We start from the raw sequence: 15,239 nt of genomic DNA, 5'->3' as shown, positions 1-15,239 counted from the left end.
GTTCTGTTCGACTCTTTGCAACCCCATGGACTGTAGCTCACCAGGTTCCCCTGTCCATGGGATTTTCCAGGCAGAAATGCTGGAGTGGGTTGCCATTCTCTACTCCAAGGGGTCTTCCTGACCCGTGGATCAAACCTAAGTCTTCTACATTGCAGGCAGATTCTTTATCGCCTGAACCACAAGGGAAATAGCATTCTCTATAGGTGGGGAAATATTTGAGACACAATATTTTGTTCTTAATTGACTTCTGGATCAAAGAGAAATTTTAAAAACTTCTTTAATACACATTAACAAAATATGGTTTATTAAAACCTTTTGAGCTTCCCTGGTGGCTCAGATGATAAAAGAATCTACCTGCAATCCCAGCTTCAATCCCTGGCTTAGAAAGGCCCCCCTGGAGAAGGGAATGGCAACCCACTCCAGTATTCTTGCCTGGAGAATTCCATGGACAGAGGGGTCTGGTGGGCTACAGGCTATGGGTCACAAAGAGTTGGACATGACCTAACAACACATACTTTCACTTTCATATTTTAAGGCCTACCTAATTTAATGAATTTTATTAATCATTTTACTCTTTCTTGCCAGACTAGGATAGACAATAATTTTTTTCCAGGTTTCTTGAGTATCATTGACAAAAAATTATATATGCTTAAAGTGAACAACACGGCTATTCACTATACATATACATTGTGAAATATTTACCACAGTCAAGTTAATTAAAACATCTTATCATCTCACTCAGTTACCATGTTGCTTATGTAGGTGTGAGAATGCTTCAGATTTACTCTCTTAGCACATTTAAGTATACAATACAGTATTATTTACTATAGTCACCATGCTGTGCATTAGATCCTCAGAACTTATTGAGCTTATAAATGAAAGTTTGTACCTTTGACTGACATCTCCCTATTATCTCTGGCCCATAGTTGCCAGCAACCATGATTCTACTTTCTGTTTTTCTGAATTTAACTTTATTATTAGTATTATTGGATTCCACATGTAAATCATATTATATGTTTCTCTGTCTGGCTTATTTCACTTAGTATAATGCCCTAGAGTTTCATTCTTATAACAGATGGAGAATTCAACTCTTTTATGGCTAAATAATATTCTACTCTATCCTCCCTCTCTGTCACATACACACACATCCAGGCATACTTTCTTCAACCTTTCATCCTTCATTGGACACTTACGTCACTTCCATATTACCATATCTTGCCGGTACTGACTGATGTTGCAGTGAAGATGGGAGTGCAGATATCTCTTCAACATACTGTTATCATTTTCTTCAGATATATACCCATAAGTGGGTTTCTGGATCATATAATAGCTACATTTTTTAATTTTTGAGGAATCTCCACACTGTTTTCCATAATGGTTGTACCAGTTTACATTCCTAGCAACAGTGTACAAGGATTCCTTTTTCTCCACATCCTCAACAACACTATCACTTCTCTTTTTGACAATAGCCATCCTAATAGGTGTGAAGTCATAAGGTACTGTGATTTTGATTTGCTTTCCCTGATTATTAGTGATGTTAAGCACCTTTTCATGTACCTGTTGGCCATTTGTGTGTCTTTTTCTTGGAAAACTGTCTATTCGGGTCTTCAGACCATTTTTCTTTTTTCTTTTTTTTTATTTTATTTTATTTTTAACTTTACATAATTGTATTAGTTTTGCCAAATATCAAAATGAATCCGCCACAGGTATACATGTGTTCCCCACCCTGAACCCTCCTCCCTCCTCCCTCCCCATACCATCCCTCTGGGTCGTCCCAGTGCACCAGTCCCAAGCATCCAGTATTGTGCATCGAACCTGGACTGGCAACTCGTTTCATACATGATATTACACATGTTTCAATGCCATTCTCCCAAATCTTCCCACCCTCTCCCTCTCCCACAGAGTCCATAAGACTGTTCTATGCATCAGTGTCTCTTTTGCTGTCTCGTACACAGGTTTATTGTTACCATCTTTCTAAATTCCATATATATGCGTTAGTATACTGTATTGGTGTTTCTCTTTCTGGCTTACTTCACTCTGTATAATAGGCTCCAGTTTCATCCACCTCATTAGAACTGATTCAAATGTATTCTTTTTAATGGCTAAGTAATACTCCATTGTGTATAGGTACCATAGCTTTCTTATCCATTCATCTGCTGATGGACATCTAGGTTGCTTCCATGTCCTGGCTATTATAAACAGTGCTGCGATGAACATTGGGGTACACGTGTCTCTTTCCCTTCTGGTTTCCTCAGTGTGTATGCCAAACAGTGGGATTGCTGGATCATAAGGCAGTTCTATTTCCAGTTTTTTAAGGAATCTCCACACTGTTCTCCATAGTGGCTGTACTAGTTTGCATTCCCACCAACAGTGTAAGAGGGTTCCCTTTTCTCCACACCCTCTCCAGCATTTATTACTTGTAGACTTTTGGATCGCAGCCATTCTGACTGGTGTGAAATGGTACCTCATAGTGGTTTTGATTTGCATTTCTCTGATAATGAGTGGTGTTGAACATCTTTTCATGTGTTTGTTAGCCATCTGGATGTCTTCTTTGGAGAAATGTCTATTTAGTTCTTTGGCCCATTTTTTGATTGGGTCATTTATTTTTCTGGAGTTGAGCTGTAGGAGTTGCTTGTATATTTTTGATATTAGTTGTTTGTCAGTTGCTTCATTTGCTATTATCTTCTCCCATTTTGAAGGCTGTCTTTTCACCTTGCTAATAGTTTCCTTTGATGTGCAGAAGCTTTTAAGGTTAATTAGGTCCCATTTGTTTATTTTTGCTTTCATTTCCAATATTCTGGGAGGTGGGTCATAGAGGATCCTGCTGTGATGTATGTCAGAGAGTGTTTTGCCTATGTTCTCCTCTAGGAGTTTTATAGTTTCTGGTCTTACGTTTAGATCTTTAATCCATTTTGAGTTTATTTTTGTGTATGGTGTTAGAAACTGTTCTAGTTTCATTCTTTTACAAGTGGTTGACCAGAGTTCCCAGCACCACTTGTTAAAGAGATTGTCTTTAATCCATTGTATATTCTTGCCTCCTTTGTCAAAGATAAGGTGTCCATATGTGCGTGGATTTATCTCTGGGCTTTCTATTTTGTTCCATTGATCTATATTTCTGTCTTTGTGCCAGTACCATACTGTCTTGATAACTGTGGCTTTGTAGTAGAGCCCGAAGTCAGGTAGGTTGATTCCTCCAGTTCCATTCTTCTTTCTCAAGATTGCTTTGGCTATTCGAGGTTTTTTGTATTTCCATACAAATTGTGAAATTATTTGTTCTAGCTCTGTGAAGAATACTGATGGTAGCTTGATAGGGATTGCATTGAATCTATAGATTGCTTTGGGTAGTATACTCATTTTCACTATATTGATTCTTCCAATCCATGAACATGGTATATTTCTCCATCTATTAGTGTCCCCTTTGATTTCTTTCACCAGTGTTTTATAGTTTTCTATATATAGGTCTTTAGTTTCTTTAGGTAGATATATTCCTAAGTATTTTATTCTTTCCATTGTAATGGTGAATGGAATTGTTTCCTTAATTTCTCTTTCTGTTTTCTAATTATTAGTGTATAGGAATGCAAGGGATTTCTGGGTGTTGATTTTATATCCTGCAACTTTACTATAGTCATTGATTAGCTCTAGTAATTTTCTGGTGGAGTCTTTAGGGTTTTCTATGTAGAGGATCATGTCATCTGCAAACAGTGAGAGTTTTACTTCTTCTTTTCCAATTTGGATTCCTTTTATTTCTTTTTCTGCTCTGATTGCTGTGGCCAAAACTTCCAAAACTATGTTGAATAGTAATGGTGAAAGTGGGCACCCTTGTCTTGTTCCTGACTTTAGAGGAAATGCTTTCAATTTTTCACCATTGAGGATAATGTTTGCTGTGGGTTTGTCATATATAGCTTTGATTATGTTGAGGTATGTTCCTTCTATTCCTGCTTTCTGGAGAGTTTTTATCATAAATGGATGTTGAATTTTGTCAAAGGCTTTCTCTGCATCTATTGAGATAATCATGTGGTTTTTATTTTTCAATTTGTTAATGTGGTGTATTACATTGATTGATTTGAGGATATTGAAGAATCCTTGCATCCCTGGAATAAAGCCCACTTGGTCATGGTGTATGATCTTTTTAATGTGTTGTTAGATTCTGATTGCTAGAATTTTGTTAAGGATTTTTGCATCTATGTTCATCAGTGATATTGGCCTGTAGTTTTCTTTTTTTGTGGGATCTTTGTCAGGTTTTGGTATTAGGGTGATGGTGGCCTCATAGAATGAGTTTGGAAGCTTACCTTCCTCTGCAATTTTCTGGAAGAGTTTGAGCAGGATAGGTGTTAGCTCTTCTCTAAATTTTTGGTAGAATTCAGCTGTGAAGCTGTCTGGACCTGGGCTTTTGTTTGCTGGAAGATTTTTGATTACAGTTTCAATTTCCGTGCTTGTGATGGGTCTGTTAAGATTTTCTATTTCTTCCTGGTCGAGTTTTGGAAAGTTGTACTTTTCTAAGAATTTGTCCATTTCTTCCATGTTGTCCATTTTATTGGCATATAATTGTTGATAGTAGTCTCTTATGATCCTTTGTATTTCTGTGTTGTCTGTTGTGATCTCTCCATTTTCTTTTCTGATTTTATTGATTTGATTTTTCTCCCTTTGTTTCTTGATGAGTCTGGCTAATGGTTTGTCAATTTTATTTATCCTTTCAAAAAACCAGCTTTTGGTTTTGTTGATTTTTGCTATGATCTCTTTTGTTTCTTTTGCATTTATTTCTGCTCTAAGTTTTAAGATTTCTTTCCTTCTACTAACCCTGGGGTTCTTCATTTCTTCCTTTTCTAGTTGCTTTAGGTGTAGAGTTAGGTTATTTATTTGACTTTTTTCTTGTTTCTTGAGGTGTGCCTGTATTGCTATGAACTTTCCCCTTAGGACTGCTTTTACCGTGTCCCACAGGTTTTGGGTTGTTGTGTTTTCATTTTCATTCGTTTCTATGCAAATTTTGATTTCTTTTTTGATTTCTTCTGTGATTTGTTGGTTATTCAGCAGCGTGTTGTTCAGCCTTCATATGTTGGAATTTTTAATAGTTTTTCTCTTGTAATTGAGATCTAATCTTACTGCATTGTGGTCAGAAAAGATGCTTGGAATGATTTCTATTTTTTTGAATTTACCAAGTCTAGCTTTATGGCCCAGGATGTGATCTATCCTGGAGAAGGTTCCATGTGCGCTTGAGAAAAAGGTGAAATTCATTGTTTTGGGATGAAATGTCCTATAGATATCAATTAGGTCTAACTGGTCTATTGTATCGTTTAAAGTTTGTGTTTCCTTGTTAATTTTCTGTTTAGTTGATCTATCCATAGGTGTGAGTGGGGTATTAAATCTCCCACTATTATTGTGTTATTGTTAATTTCTCCTTTCATACTTGTTAGCATTTGTCTTACATACTGCGGTGCTTCCGTGTTGGGTGCATATATATTTATAATTGTTATATCTTCTTCTTGGATTGATCCTTTGATCATTATGTAGTGACCTTCTTTGTCTCTTTTCACAGCCTTTGTTTTAAAGTCTATTTTATCTGATATGAGTATTGCTACTCCTGCTTTCTTTTGGTCCCTATTTGCATGGAAAATCTTTTTCCAGCCCTTCACTTTCAGTCTGTATGTGTTCCCTGTTTTGAGGTGGGTCTCTTGTAGACAACATATGTAGGGGTCTTGTTTTTGTATCCATTCAGCCAGTCTTTGTCTTTTGGTTGGGGCATTCAACCCATTTACGTTTAAGGTAATTACTGATAAGTATGATCCCATTGCCATTTACTTTATTGTTTTGGGTTCAAATTTATACACCATTTTTGTGTTTCCTGTCTAGAGAATATCCTTTAGTATTTGTTGGAGAGCTGGTTTGGTGGTGCAGAATTCTCTCAGCTTTTGCTTGTCCTTCAGACCATTTTTCAATAAGAGGGTTTTTTTTTTTTTTTTTTTTTTTTTTTTTTGCTATTCAGTTATTTGAGTTATTTATATATTTTAGACTTTAATACCTTATCATATAAATTATTTGCATATATTTTCTCCCTTTCTGTATGTTGCTTTTTCATTTTTTTTGGAGTGTTTCCTTTGCTATACAAAAGCTTTGTAGTTTGATATACTCCCTCTTGTTTATTTTTTGTTCCACTATGCTTTTAGTGTTATATCAAAAACAACAATGACAACAAAATTCATTGCCCAGACCAATGTTAAGGAGCTTTTTGTATATTTTCTTCTAGGAACTTTATGGTTTCAGGTCTTACCTTTAAATCATCAATTCATTTTGGGTTAATGTTTATGAGTGGTGTGAAATAGGGTCCAGCTTCATTCTTTTGTCTGTACATCCAATTTTCCCACCATTTATTAAACAGACTGAATGTGTATGTGTTCATCACTCAGTTGTGTCTGACTCTTTGTGACCGCATGGACTGTAGCCCGCCAGGCTCCTTTGTCCTGAGATTCTCCAGGCAGGAATACTGGAGTGGGTTGCCATTCCCTTCTCTATTTATTGAGGATTTTAGCATCTATGTTCACCAGTGGTTCTAGACTGTATTTTTCTTTCCTTATAAAGCCCTTATCTGGTTTTGGAATCAGAGTAATGTGGACCTCATAAAAAGAGTTTGGAAATTTTCTTTCTTTAAAGAAGAAAAAATTGGGGGGAATATTTTTTGGGGAAAGATTTATAGGCATTATTATTTTTATTATTATTATTATGTTTGGTAAAACTCACCACTGATGCCATCTGGTCCTGGGTTTTTCTTTGTTGGGAGATATCTTTACTCACTCTTGGTCTGTTCATATTTTCTATTTCCTCATGATTCAGTCTTGGTAGGTTGTATGTTTCTAGGAATTTACCCATTTCTTCTATGTTATATAATTTGTTGGAATATAATTTTTCATTGTAGTGTCTTAAGATCCTTTGTATTTCTGTGGTATCCACAGTAATGTCTCATTTTTAATTTCTGATCTTATTTATTTGAGTTTTCACTGTTATTCTTATCTAGTCTAATTAAGTGCTAATCTCTTAGTCATGTCCAACCCTTTGTGACCCCATGGGTTGTAGCCTGCCAGGCTCCCCTGTACATGTAATTGTCTAGGCAAGAATACTGGAGTGGGTTACCATTTCCTTCTCCAGGGGATCTTCCTGACCAGGAATCAAACCCAGATCTCCTGCATTGCAGGCAGATTCTTTACCATCTGAGCCACCAGGGAAATCCAAGTCTTATTAAGGGTTTTACAATTTTGTTTATCTTTTCAAAAAAGAGGCTCTTAGTTTGATTAATCTTTTCTATTGTTTTTTCTGTTCTCTATTTCATTTATTTCCTCTCTGATCTTTGCCATTTCTTTCCTTCTGCTAACTTGGGACTTAGTTCTTCTTTTTCTAGTTCATTGAGGTATTTAATATAATGTTATTTGTTATATCATTCTTGTTTATTTCTTAATGGAAGTGTTTATCACTATGTGTGGATTTATTCCTGGGCTTTCTGTCCTGTTCCATTGATCTATATTTCTGTTTTGGGGCCAGTATCATACTGTTTTGATGAATATAGCTTTGTAGTATAGCCTGAAGTCAGGGAGTCTCATTCCTCCAGTTCTGTTCTTTTTTTTTCTCAAGATTCTTTCTGCTATCCAGGCTCTTTTGCATTTCCATAAATAGTTTAAAATTACTTGCTCTAGTTCTGTGGAAAATGCCATTGGTAATTTGATAGGGATTGCATTGAATCTACAAATCACCTTGGGTAGAATGGTTATTTTAACCATGTTTATTCTTCCAGTCCAAAAACACAGTATATCTTTCCATTTGTTTGTGTCATTTTTGGTTTCTTTCATCAGTCTTATAGTTTCCAGGGTATAGGTCTTTTGCCTCTTTGGTAGATTTATTCCTATGTATTTCATTCTTTTTGATGCAGTAGTAAATGGGATTGTTTTGTTAATTTTACTTCAATATATTTAAAATTGCCCTTTTGATTTCTTCTTTGAGTCATTGGTTTTTCAGTAGTCTGATGTTTAATTTCCACATATTTGTGAATTTTCCAGTTTTCTTCCACTTGTTGATTTTAGTGTTATACCATTATGGTCAGAAAAGATACTTGACACAATTCAGTCCTTGTAAATTTGTTAAGACTTGTTTTGTGACCTAATATATGATCTGTCCTGGAAAATGTTCCAGGTGCATTTAAGAAGAATGTGAATTTTATTGCTTTTGGATGAAATATTATATTTTCTAATGTTGGGTCCATTTTATATTTAATGTATTTAATGTCCCTTTTTCCTTATAATTTTCTCTCTGGATGGTCTATCCTTTGTTAAAAGAAGGGTATTATAGTCCCCTACTATTATTGCATTGCTCTCTATTTCTACCTTTAGGTTTGTTAATATTTGCTTAATATATTTAGGTGCTCTGACGGTGAGTGTATGTATTTACAAGATGTTAATAGCCTCTTGGTGAATCAGCTTCTTTATCATTAAATAATAATCTTCTTTTCTCCTCCAACATACTTAAAGTATGTTTTGGATATAGCTACCCACTCTCTTGATTTTCATTTACATGGTATGTTTTTTTCCATCCTTTCACTTTGAACCTATATATATCCTTAGAACTGATGTGAGTCTTTTATAGACAGCATATAGTTGGGTCTTGGTATTTATCTATTCAGTCACTTTACATCTTTTGGTTAGAGAATGTAATCCATTTATATTTAAAATAATTATTGATAGATAAAAACTTACTATTGCCATCTTATCAGTTGTTTTATGGCTTTTCTGTAGTTTGTTTCTTTCTTTCTCTCTTGGTCTCTTCCTTTGTGATATGATAATTTCCTGTAGTGCTATGCTTTGACTCCTTTTCTTTCTCTTTTGCACATCTGCTATAGATTCCTGCTTTGTGGTTATGAAACTATAAGTATAAAACATGTTATAGTTATAACAGTTTATTTTAAGTTTACAACAACTTAACTTCAGTCACATAGAAAAACCTTCTTACTCCCTCCCCCTACAAGCATTTTATGTTCTTTACTTTGCCAACAAAGGTCCGTCTAGTCAAAGCTATGGTTCTTCCAGTAGTCATGTATGGATGTGAGAGTTGGACTATAAAGAAAGCTGAGTGCCGAAGAATTGATGCCTTGGAACTGTGGTGTTGGAGAAGACTTTTGAGAGTCCCTTGGACTGCAAGGACATCCAACCAGTCCATCCTAAAGGAGATCAGTCCTGGGTGTTCATTGGAAGGACTCATGTTGAAGCTGAAACTCTAATACTTTGGTCACCTGATGCAAAGAGCTGACTTATTTGAAAAGACCCTGATGCTGGGAAGGATTGAGGGCAGGAGGAGAAGGGGACGACAGAGGATGAGATGGTTGGATGGCATCGCTGACTCAACGGACATGAGTTTGAGTAAGCTTTGGGAGTTGGTGATGGATAGGGAAGCCTGGCGTGCTGCAGTCCAGGGGGTCACAAAGAGTTGGACATAACTGAGTGACTGAACTGACTTACTGATTTCACAGGTTACATATTTTAATATTGTGTTCATTTATAAATTATTGTAGCTATGGTTATTTTTTGAACTTTGTCTTTTAACCTTCATATTAATATTAGAGTTAAGTGACTTACATACTGTCATTACAGAATTAGAATATTATGAATTTGACTGTATACTTACCCTTACCAGTGAGCTTTGTATTTTCAAATTTTTAAGTTACTAGTTTCCTTTCATTTCAGCTTGAAGAATTTCCTATAGCATTTCTTGTAAGGCAGATCTAGTAATGAACCTCCTCAATTTTGTTTGTTTTGGAAATTCTTTATCTCTACCTCATTTCTGAAAGACAGCTTCAATATTGGTAATGTATTCTTGGTTTGCAGGTTATTGTTTCTCCTTTTGCCGCTTTGATTATATCATACCACTCTCTCCTCATCTATAAGGTTTCTGCTTAAAATCCACTGATGGTTTATTTTTTGTATAGGAGAAAAATTTTTTCCCCTCAGGATAGTTGTATAAATCTCTGTAGACTGAGTAACACATGAAAAAAATTTTTTCTGTGTGGTGTTTCCTCCCATGGCCATTTCTTTAGCCAGCTTACCTTGCTGAAGCATCTACATAATCTTCAGGGTTCATTCAATGGAAATTTGTTTTATTAACACATTAGAAATTGTGCATATTGGCATAGCTTCTGTCTGATGGGGAAAAAAGTCAAGATTGCATTGGCAATTAGGGAAAACCATTTCTGATTCCCAGATTGAATATAGCTGATTGTTTCTTTTGTCCTGATACTGACTTCAAATGGCATATCTTCTGTCAGTCCTGGTCATTAGAGATCTGAGTGTTCTCATGCCTTTGATAGCCAGTAATTCTTTAGAATTATTCAGTTTTATAAGTAAACATTAAGCTCTGCGTGTCAGCTAGTGAGAACAAGATCCTAAACACATCCATTATCTTTAAGAATTTCACTTTTTAGAGGGAAAATAGGCATAAAGTGAACTGAAATATAATGTTCAGTTATAAGCATTGTATAATAATAAGCATTGTAAGAGTAATATGATCACAGAGCAGGTATCACCCACCCTTGAGAGGCATGTGCTTGTGTTTCTAACATCCTAGTAGTTTTCCGGCTCTTAAGATGTTTATATCAGGCTTCACAGTTGATACTTCTTTTATAAGTTTGCTGGGTTGGGTTAGCTGTGATTAGTTAATATTTTCAGGGAGAGACATTATTTCACTTTGATTTTATCCTAAAGAACACATTAAGGAGCTATTTTGTTAGAATGTCAGCAAAACTTTTTGTGGATTTATTAGGTACAGGGTGCAGGACTTAATAAACACAGTTCCTTTTTTGAGAAGGTGAGGTGTTCTTGGGGAAGTAACATTTAAAGAAAGAACAAATACGATACAGCAGCAACATAAGTTTCTGCACAGCACTATATTTTTTAATGCACCTTCATATTTATTATTAGTGATGACCATGTAAGGCAAGTTAGAGTAGACACTCATTTTATGGATAAGAAACTTTACTGGCTTCCCACAGTTACACAATTGTGTGTGGCAGAGACAGCACTCAAAGTTACCTGACTTTAATCTACAGCTCTGTCTGCCTTAACATAGCAAAAATTGAGTAGTTCTTGTGGAAATCAGAGAACAAGATGTCACGAGTCCTCTCCAGACACCAAAGATTATATCAGGTTCTGGTGTACAGTGAAAGGGTAAAGTCTGGGCTGGGCCAAAACCACACACTGAGCAAAAAGCAGAAAACTGAAAGTCTGAGTTGAGAAAGGCCAAGGAAGCAGAATACAAAGGGACATTTAGACAAGAACTAGTAGAGATTTTGTGAAGAGACAAGGTAGGAGACCGGGGAATTTGCAGGGCAGTTGTCAACCCATCCAACTGCAAAACACCTTTTCAAGACTGAGTCCCTTCCCTGCTGGTCTTAAAGGCATATAACATTCTGAACCTAAATCTTAATAGGCATAGGAAAGTGTAAAGGTGTTTATTGGTTTTTGCTTGGATTATTTGGTCATATATTAAGGTTGATATAAGGCTGGCCCTATTTTATATATTTTATTTCTAAGGTATATATTTTAGAACCTTACTTTTTGAACCTTGTACTTTGATGAAATGTTCTGTGTCTTCCACATTTTAAGCGCTCAGTAGCTACATGTGGCCAGTTGATTACCATATTGGACAGAATGTTAAATTTGGATTCTTATTCAAAAAAAGTATTTTTTTTTTTTAGGAAGACTTTTTTATTTCATTTAAGCAGATACAAATGGTTATTCCTAATTTATATTCCCCACTTCACCTCTCATGAGATAGCAACACTCCTCATTTCTATTGAAACTATCAGGTCCTATTTTCTTTACTGATCTGTTTTAATCCAAATCTGTAAATATTGCCCTCCTTCTTGATTAGTCTTTCTTCTCTAGATTTACTTTCAAGTAGTGGTAATAATAGTCTGTAACTACTTTTAACCTGTCTCTTTGGACTATTAAGGATTCTACATTTAAGGCTATGTTGTCTTAGAACAATGGCTATTATAATAATAGAAGTACAAATAACATATCTGAGAAGATGAAAGTAATGCAGCATCTATTATGTTAAAAATTGGCATCTTTTGACATCAGCTTGATATTTCTGCAAATGTCCATTGACTTCAAGTAGTTTCTTCAAATAATGAGTTAGCTCTCATCTTTCCTTGCAAAAAATTGAGACATGGAGTTCAGCTTTGTGGACTGAATAATAAAACATTTTAGGGTCATCTGTGTCTCTATTTTTTTGTCTTTGGTTATGATCACTGAGTTATAAATACCTTTGTCCAGTTCATTGGGTTCTATATCAAGAAATTCTGTAAGTTCAGAATATTGACTGTTAAAAAACATAAAGTTGACTAGTTTCCACTTTGTCGTATTTCCAGATATTTTTAGAGACTTTAAAGTTTACTATGCAATTTTATGTTAAATAATTTCAAACATTGTTTCACAGAACTTTTGCATATCTTTTTAAAAATTTATTTTTTTAAAAAGAAATAAATCAAAAATTATAGATTTATAGATACAGGTATATCTTAAAAAGGCCAGAAAAAAATTCAGCTTCTTAGACTGCATGTGTGTGTAGATTGACCTCCTTTATTTATTTATTTTATATTTCATTCATGAAAGAATTACTAGCACAAAATGTGAACATATTTTTGGTACATACCCCAAGCCAGAAAGTTAGTGCCAATTTAAAGAACAATGAGCCTAGCTTGCCCATTCTATATATGGGCATGAAAATTTCCCCCTTTCTTTGCCAGTGTTGAGCAATATCTTTTTTTGTCTTCTCTAGTGTGATCAGTCAAAACTAATTCCTAATCATTGTTTTAATTTGCATTTTATTGACTACTCAAAAAGTTACTTTTTCCTGTTTACATAAAGTAATAAATGCACATGTAAAAATACTCAAGTGTTCAGAAAGTAAAAAATGAAAATTAAAAGTACCTTTCCCTGCCTTCCTCTCTCTCTCTGTCCTTTTCCAAGTGGTATCCACTATTAAAACTTTCTTTTGTATCCTTTTAGGAAAAGAAAAGCATGGTTATCAGCATTTTATATGTATACTCTTTTTTTACATTACAAAAGTTGATTATATTAGATTTGCTGTTTTACATCTTTTAAAAAATTATTAAAACTCTGTCTTGGAAGTGTTGACACAATAATATATTTAGCTCTAACTTTTTAATTTAAAGGTTGCCTAGTGTCCCCTTGTTTGAAAATGGGATTTATCAGTTCCCTAAGAATCCACCTGCCAATGCAGGAGCCATGAGCTCGATCCCTGGTCAAAAAGATCCCTGAAGAAGGAAATGGCAACCCACTGCAGTATTTCTTGCCTGGGAAATCCCATGGACAGAGAAGCCTGGCGGGCTACATAAAAGAGTAGGGCACAACTTAGTGACTAAACAACAATTCTAGGCTTTTACTTTGTTTCCAGGGGGTTTTTGTTTTGTTTTCCTATTCATACAGTGCTCTCATATATATGGCTATTGTGCTGTTAAGTTTTGTAGGGAAGATTCCTAACAGTTCTATTGCTGGATCAATGGATAAGAACACAGCCTCTTAAGGAGGATGCCTGAAAGACCTCCATGACAAGTGCTGTTTCTAAACAAGGAAGCAGTTTAGAATCTGGGGCAAGGGTAGGGAATAAACAATAGAGCCTGAAAGAAAAGGGAGCCAGAGATAAAATAGAAACTGGCTGTGAAACAAGATGATAAATATTTGTACCACTAGTCTTAAGGGTGACTTTTTAATCAGTACAGTCCCTCCTAGGAGTATTTAAGAAAAAAGTTTTAAATGTCAGTGTATTTTATTATAACAATAAAAGTATAGATATATTTTTATAACTATAATGGTGGTTTTATTATAAATACAATGCATATCTATTGTATATAGTTTGGAAAAATGCAAAAAAGTGTAAAGTAGAAAACCAATTTCATCCATACTCAAGGAAAACCAGTGTTAAACCTTAATCACTTGTTTCTATATGTTATTAGTTTTTACATATTCGAAATCATATTATATGTACATGTGTTTATATCCAAATTTCCCTTTACTTATCATCTTGATCTTATTGGTTTTACTTTCTTTCATTATTTTCTTCCTGCTTTTTTTTTTAATTTCTTTTTTCCTAGGTAACAGAAATCTAACATTATTTTGGAATGAATTTGGATACCCAGATAATAAGGACATGGAAAAATCTTCAGATTCTGTTCAGTATCAAAGAAGACAAGCCATGGCCATCCCATGCATGATTCAGTGTGGTGAGTATTAAATTCCATTCAAGTTAGCAAACTTTTCAGATCAGATCAGATCAGTCGCTCAGTCATGTCCGACTCTTTGCGACCCCATGAATTGCAGCACGCCAGGCCTCCCTGTCCATCACCAACTCCCGGAGTTCACTGAGACTCACGTCCATCGAGTCAGTGATGCCATCCAGCCGTCTCATCCTCTGGCGTCCCCTTCTCCTCCTGCCCCCAATGCCTCCCAGCATCAGAGTCTTTTCCAATGAGTCAACTCTTCGCATGAGGTGGCCAAAGTACTGGAGTTTCAGCTTTAGCATCATTCCTTCCAAAGAAATCCCAGGGCTGATCTCCTTCAGAATGGACTGGTTGGATCTCCTTGCAGTTCAAGGGACTCTCAAGAGTCTTCTCCAACACCACAGTTCAAAAGCATCAGTTCTTTGGCACTCAGCCTTATTCACAGTCCAACTCTCACATCCATACATGACCACAGGAAAAACCATAGCCTTGACTAGACGAACCTTTGTTGGCAAAGTAATGTCTCTGCTTTTGAATATGCTATCTAGGTTTTAGTAAGAGCCTAATATTGCAAGTCACTGTGTTAAAAAAAAAAATAAGGAAGACAAAGATGAAGTAAGACAGGGTTCTTGCTTTCCAAGAGATTAGGATCTAGGAGAAAGGTTAAGATGAGTATGAAAGTAATTGTAATAGAGGTGAAAATAATGTAAATGATGTCAAAGAAACCCACAGTTCTTTGAGGTTTCAAAGAAGGAAGAGAAAAAATTGAAGCAAGGCTTCATGACAAGGTAGGCTTTGCCTTGGTCTTTCAAGTCAGTTTTTGAAAGCAGAGGTATAGTTGGAAATATGTGTTAATATATACTGTGCCCTTCAGCTAATATTATTGTGGTGAATAATAGAAACAGTCATTTTCCTATTTTTAATGCTTAACACTGTGTTAAATAATAGTAGATACTTAGCAGTTGAC

General features: G+C 35.3%; 1 protein-coding gene across 8 annotated transcripts in view; it reads left to right on the top strand.

Moving 5' to 3' along the window:
• Positions 1–15,239, top strand: part of MORC1 (MORC family CW-type zinc finger 1) — a 170,433-nt gene that overhangs the window by 82,384 nt on the left and 72,810 nt on the right. For all 8 annotated transcript variants that reach the window (XM_055568119.1, XM_055568117.1, XM_055568118.1 and 5 more), the window contains one exon: positions 14,147–14,275. In XM_055568119.1, coding sequence (XP_055424094.1) covers positions 14,147–14,275 — 129 coding nt within the window. The remainder of the gene's footprint in view (positions 1–14,146; positions 14,276–15,239) is intronic.

Source organism: Bubalus kerabau, chromosome 2, assembly GCF_029407905.1.
Source record: "Bubalus kerabau isolate K-KA32 ecotype Philippines breed swamp buffalo chromosome 2, PCC_UOA_SB_1v2, whole genome shotgun sequence".
Taxonomy (NCBI): Eukaryota; Metazoa; Chordata; class Mammalia; order Artiodactyla; family Bovidae; genus Bubalus; species Bubalus kerabau.
This window is presented reverse-complemented; position numbering and strand designations above follow the sequence as displayed.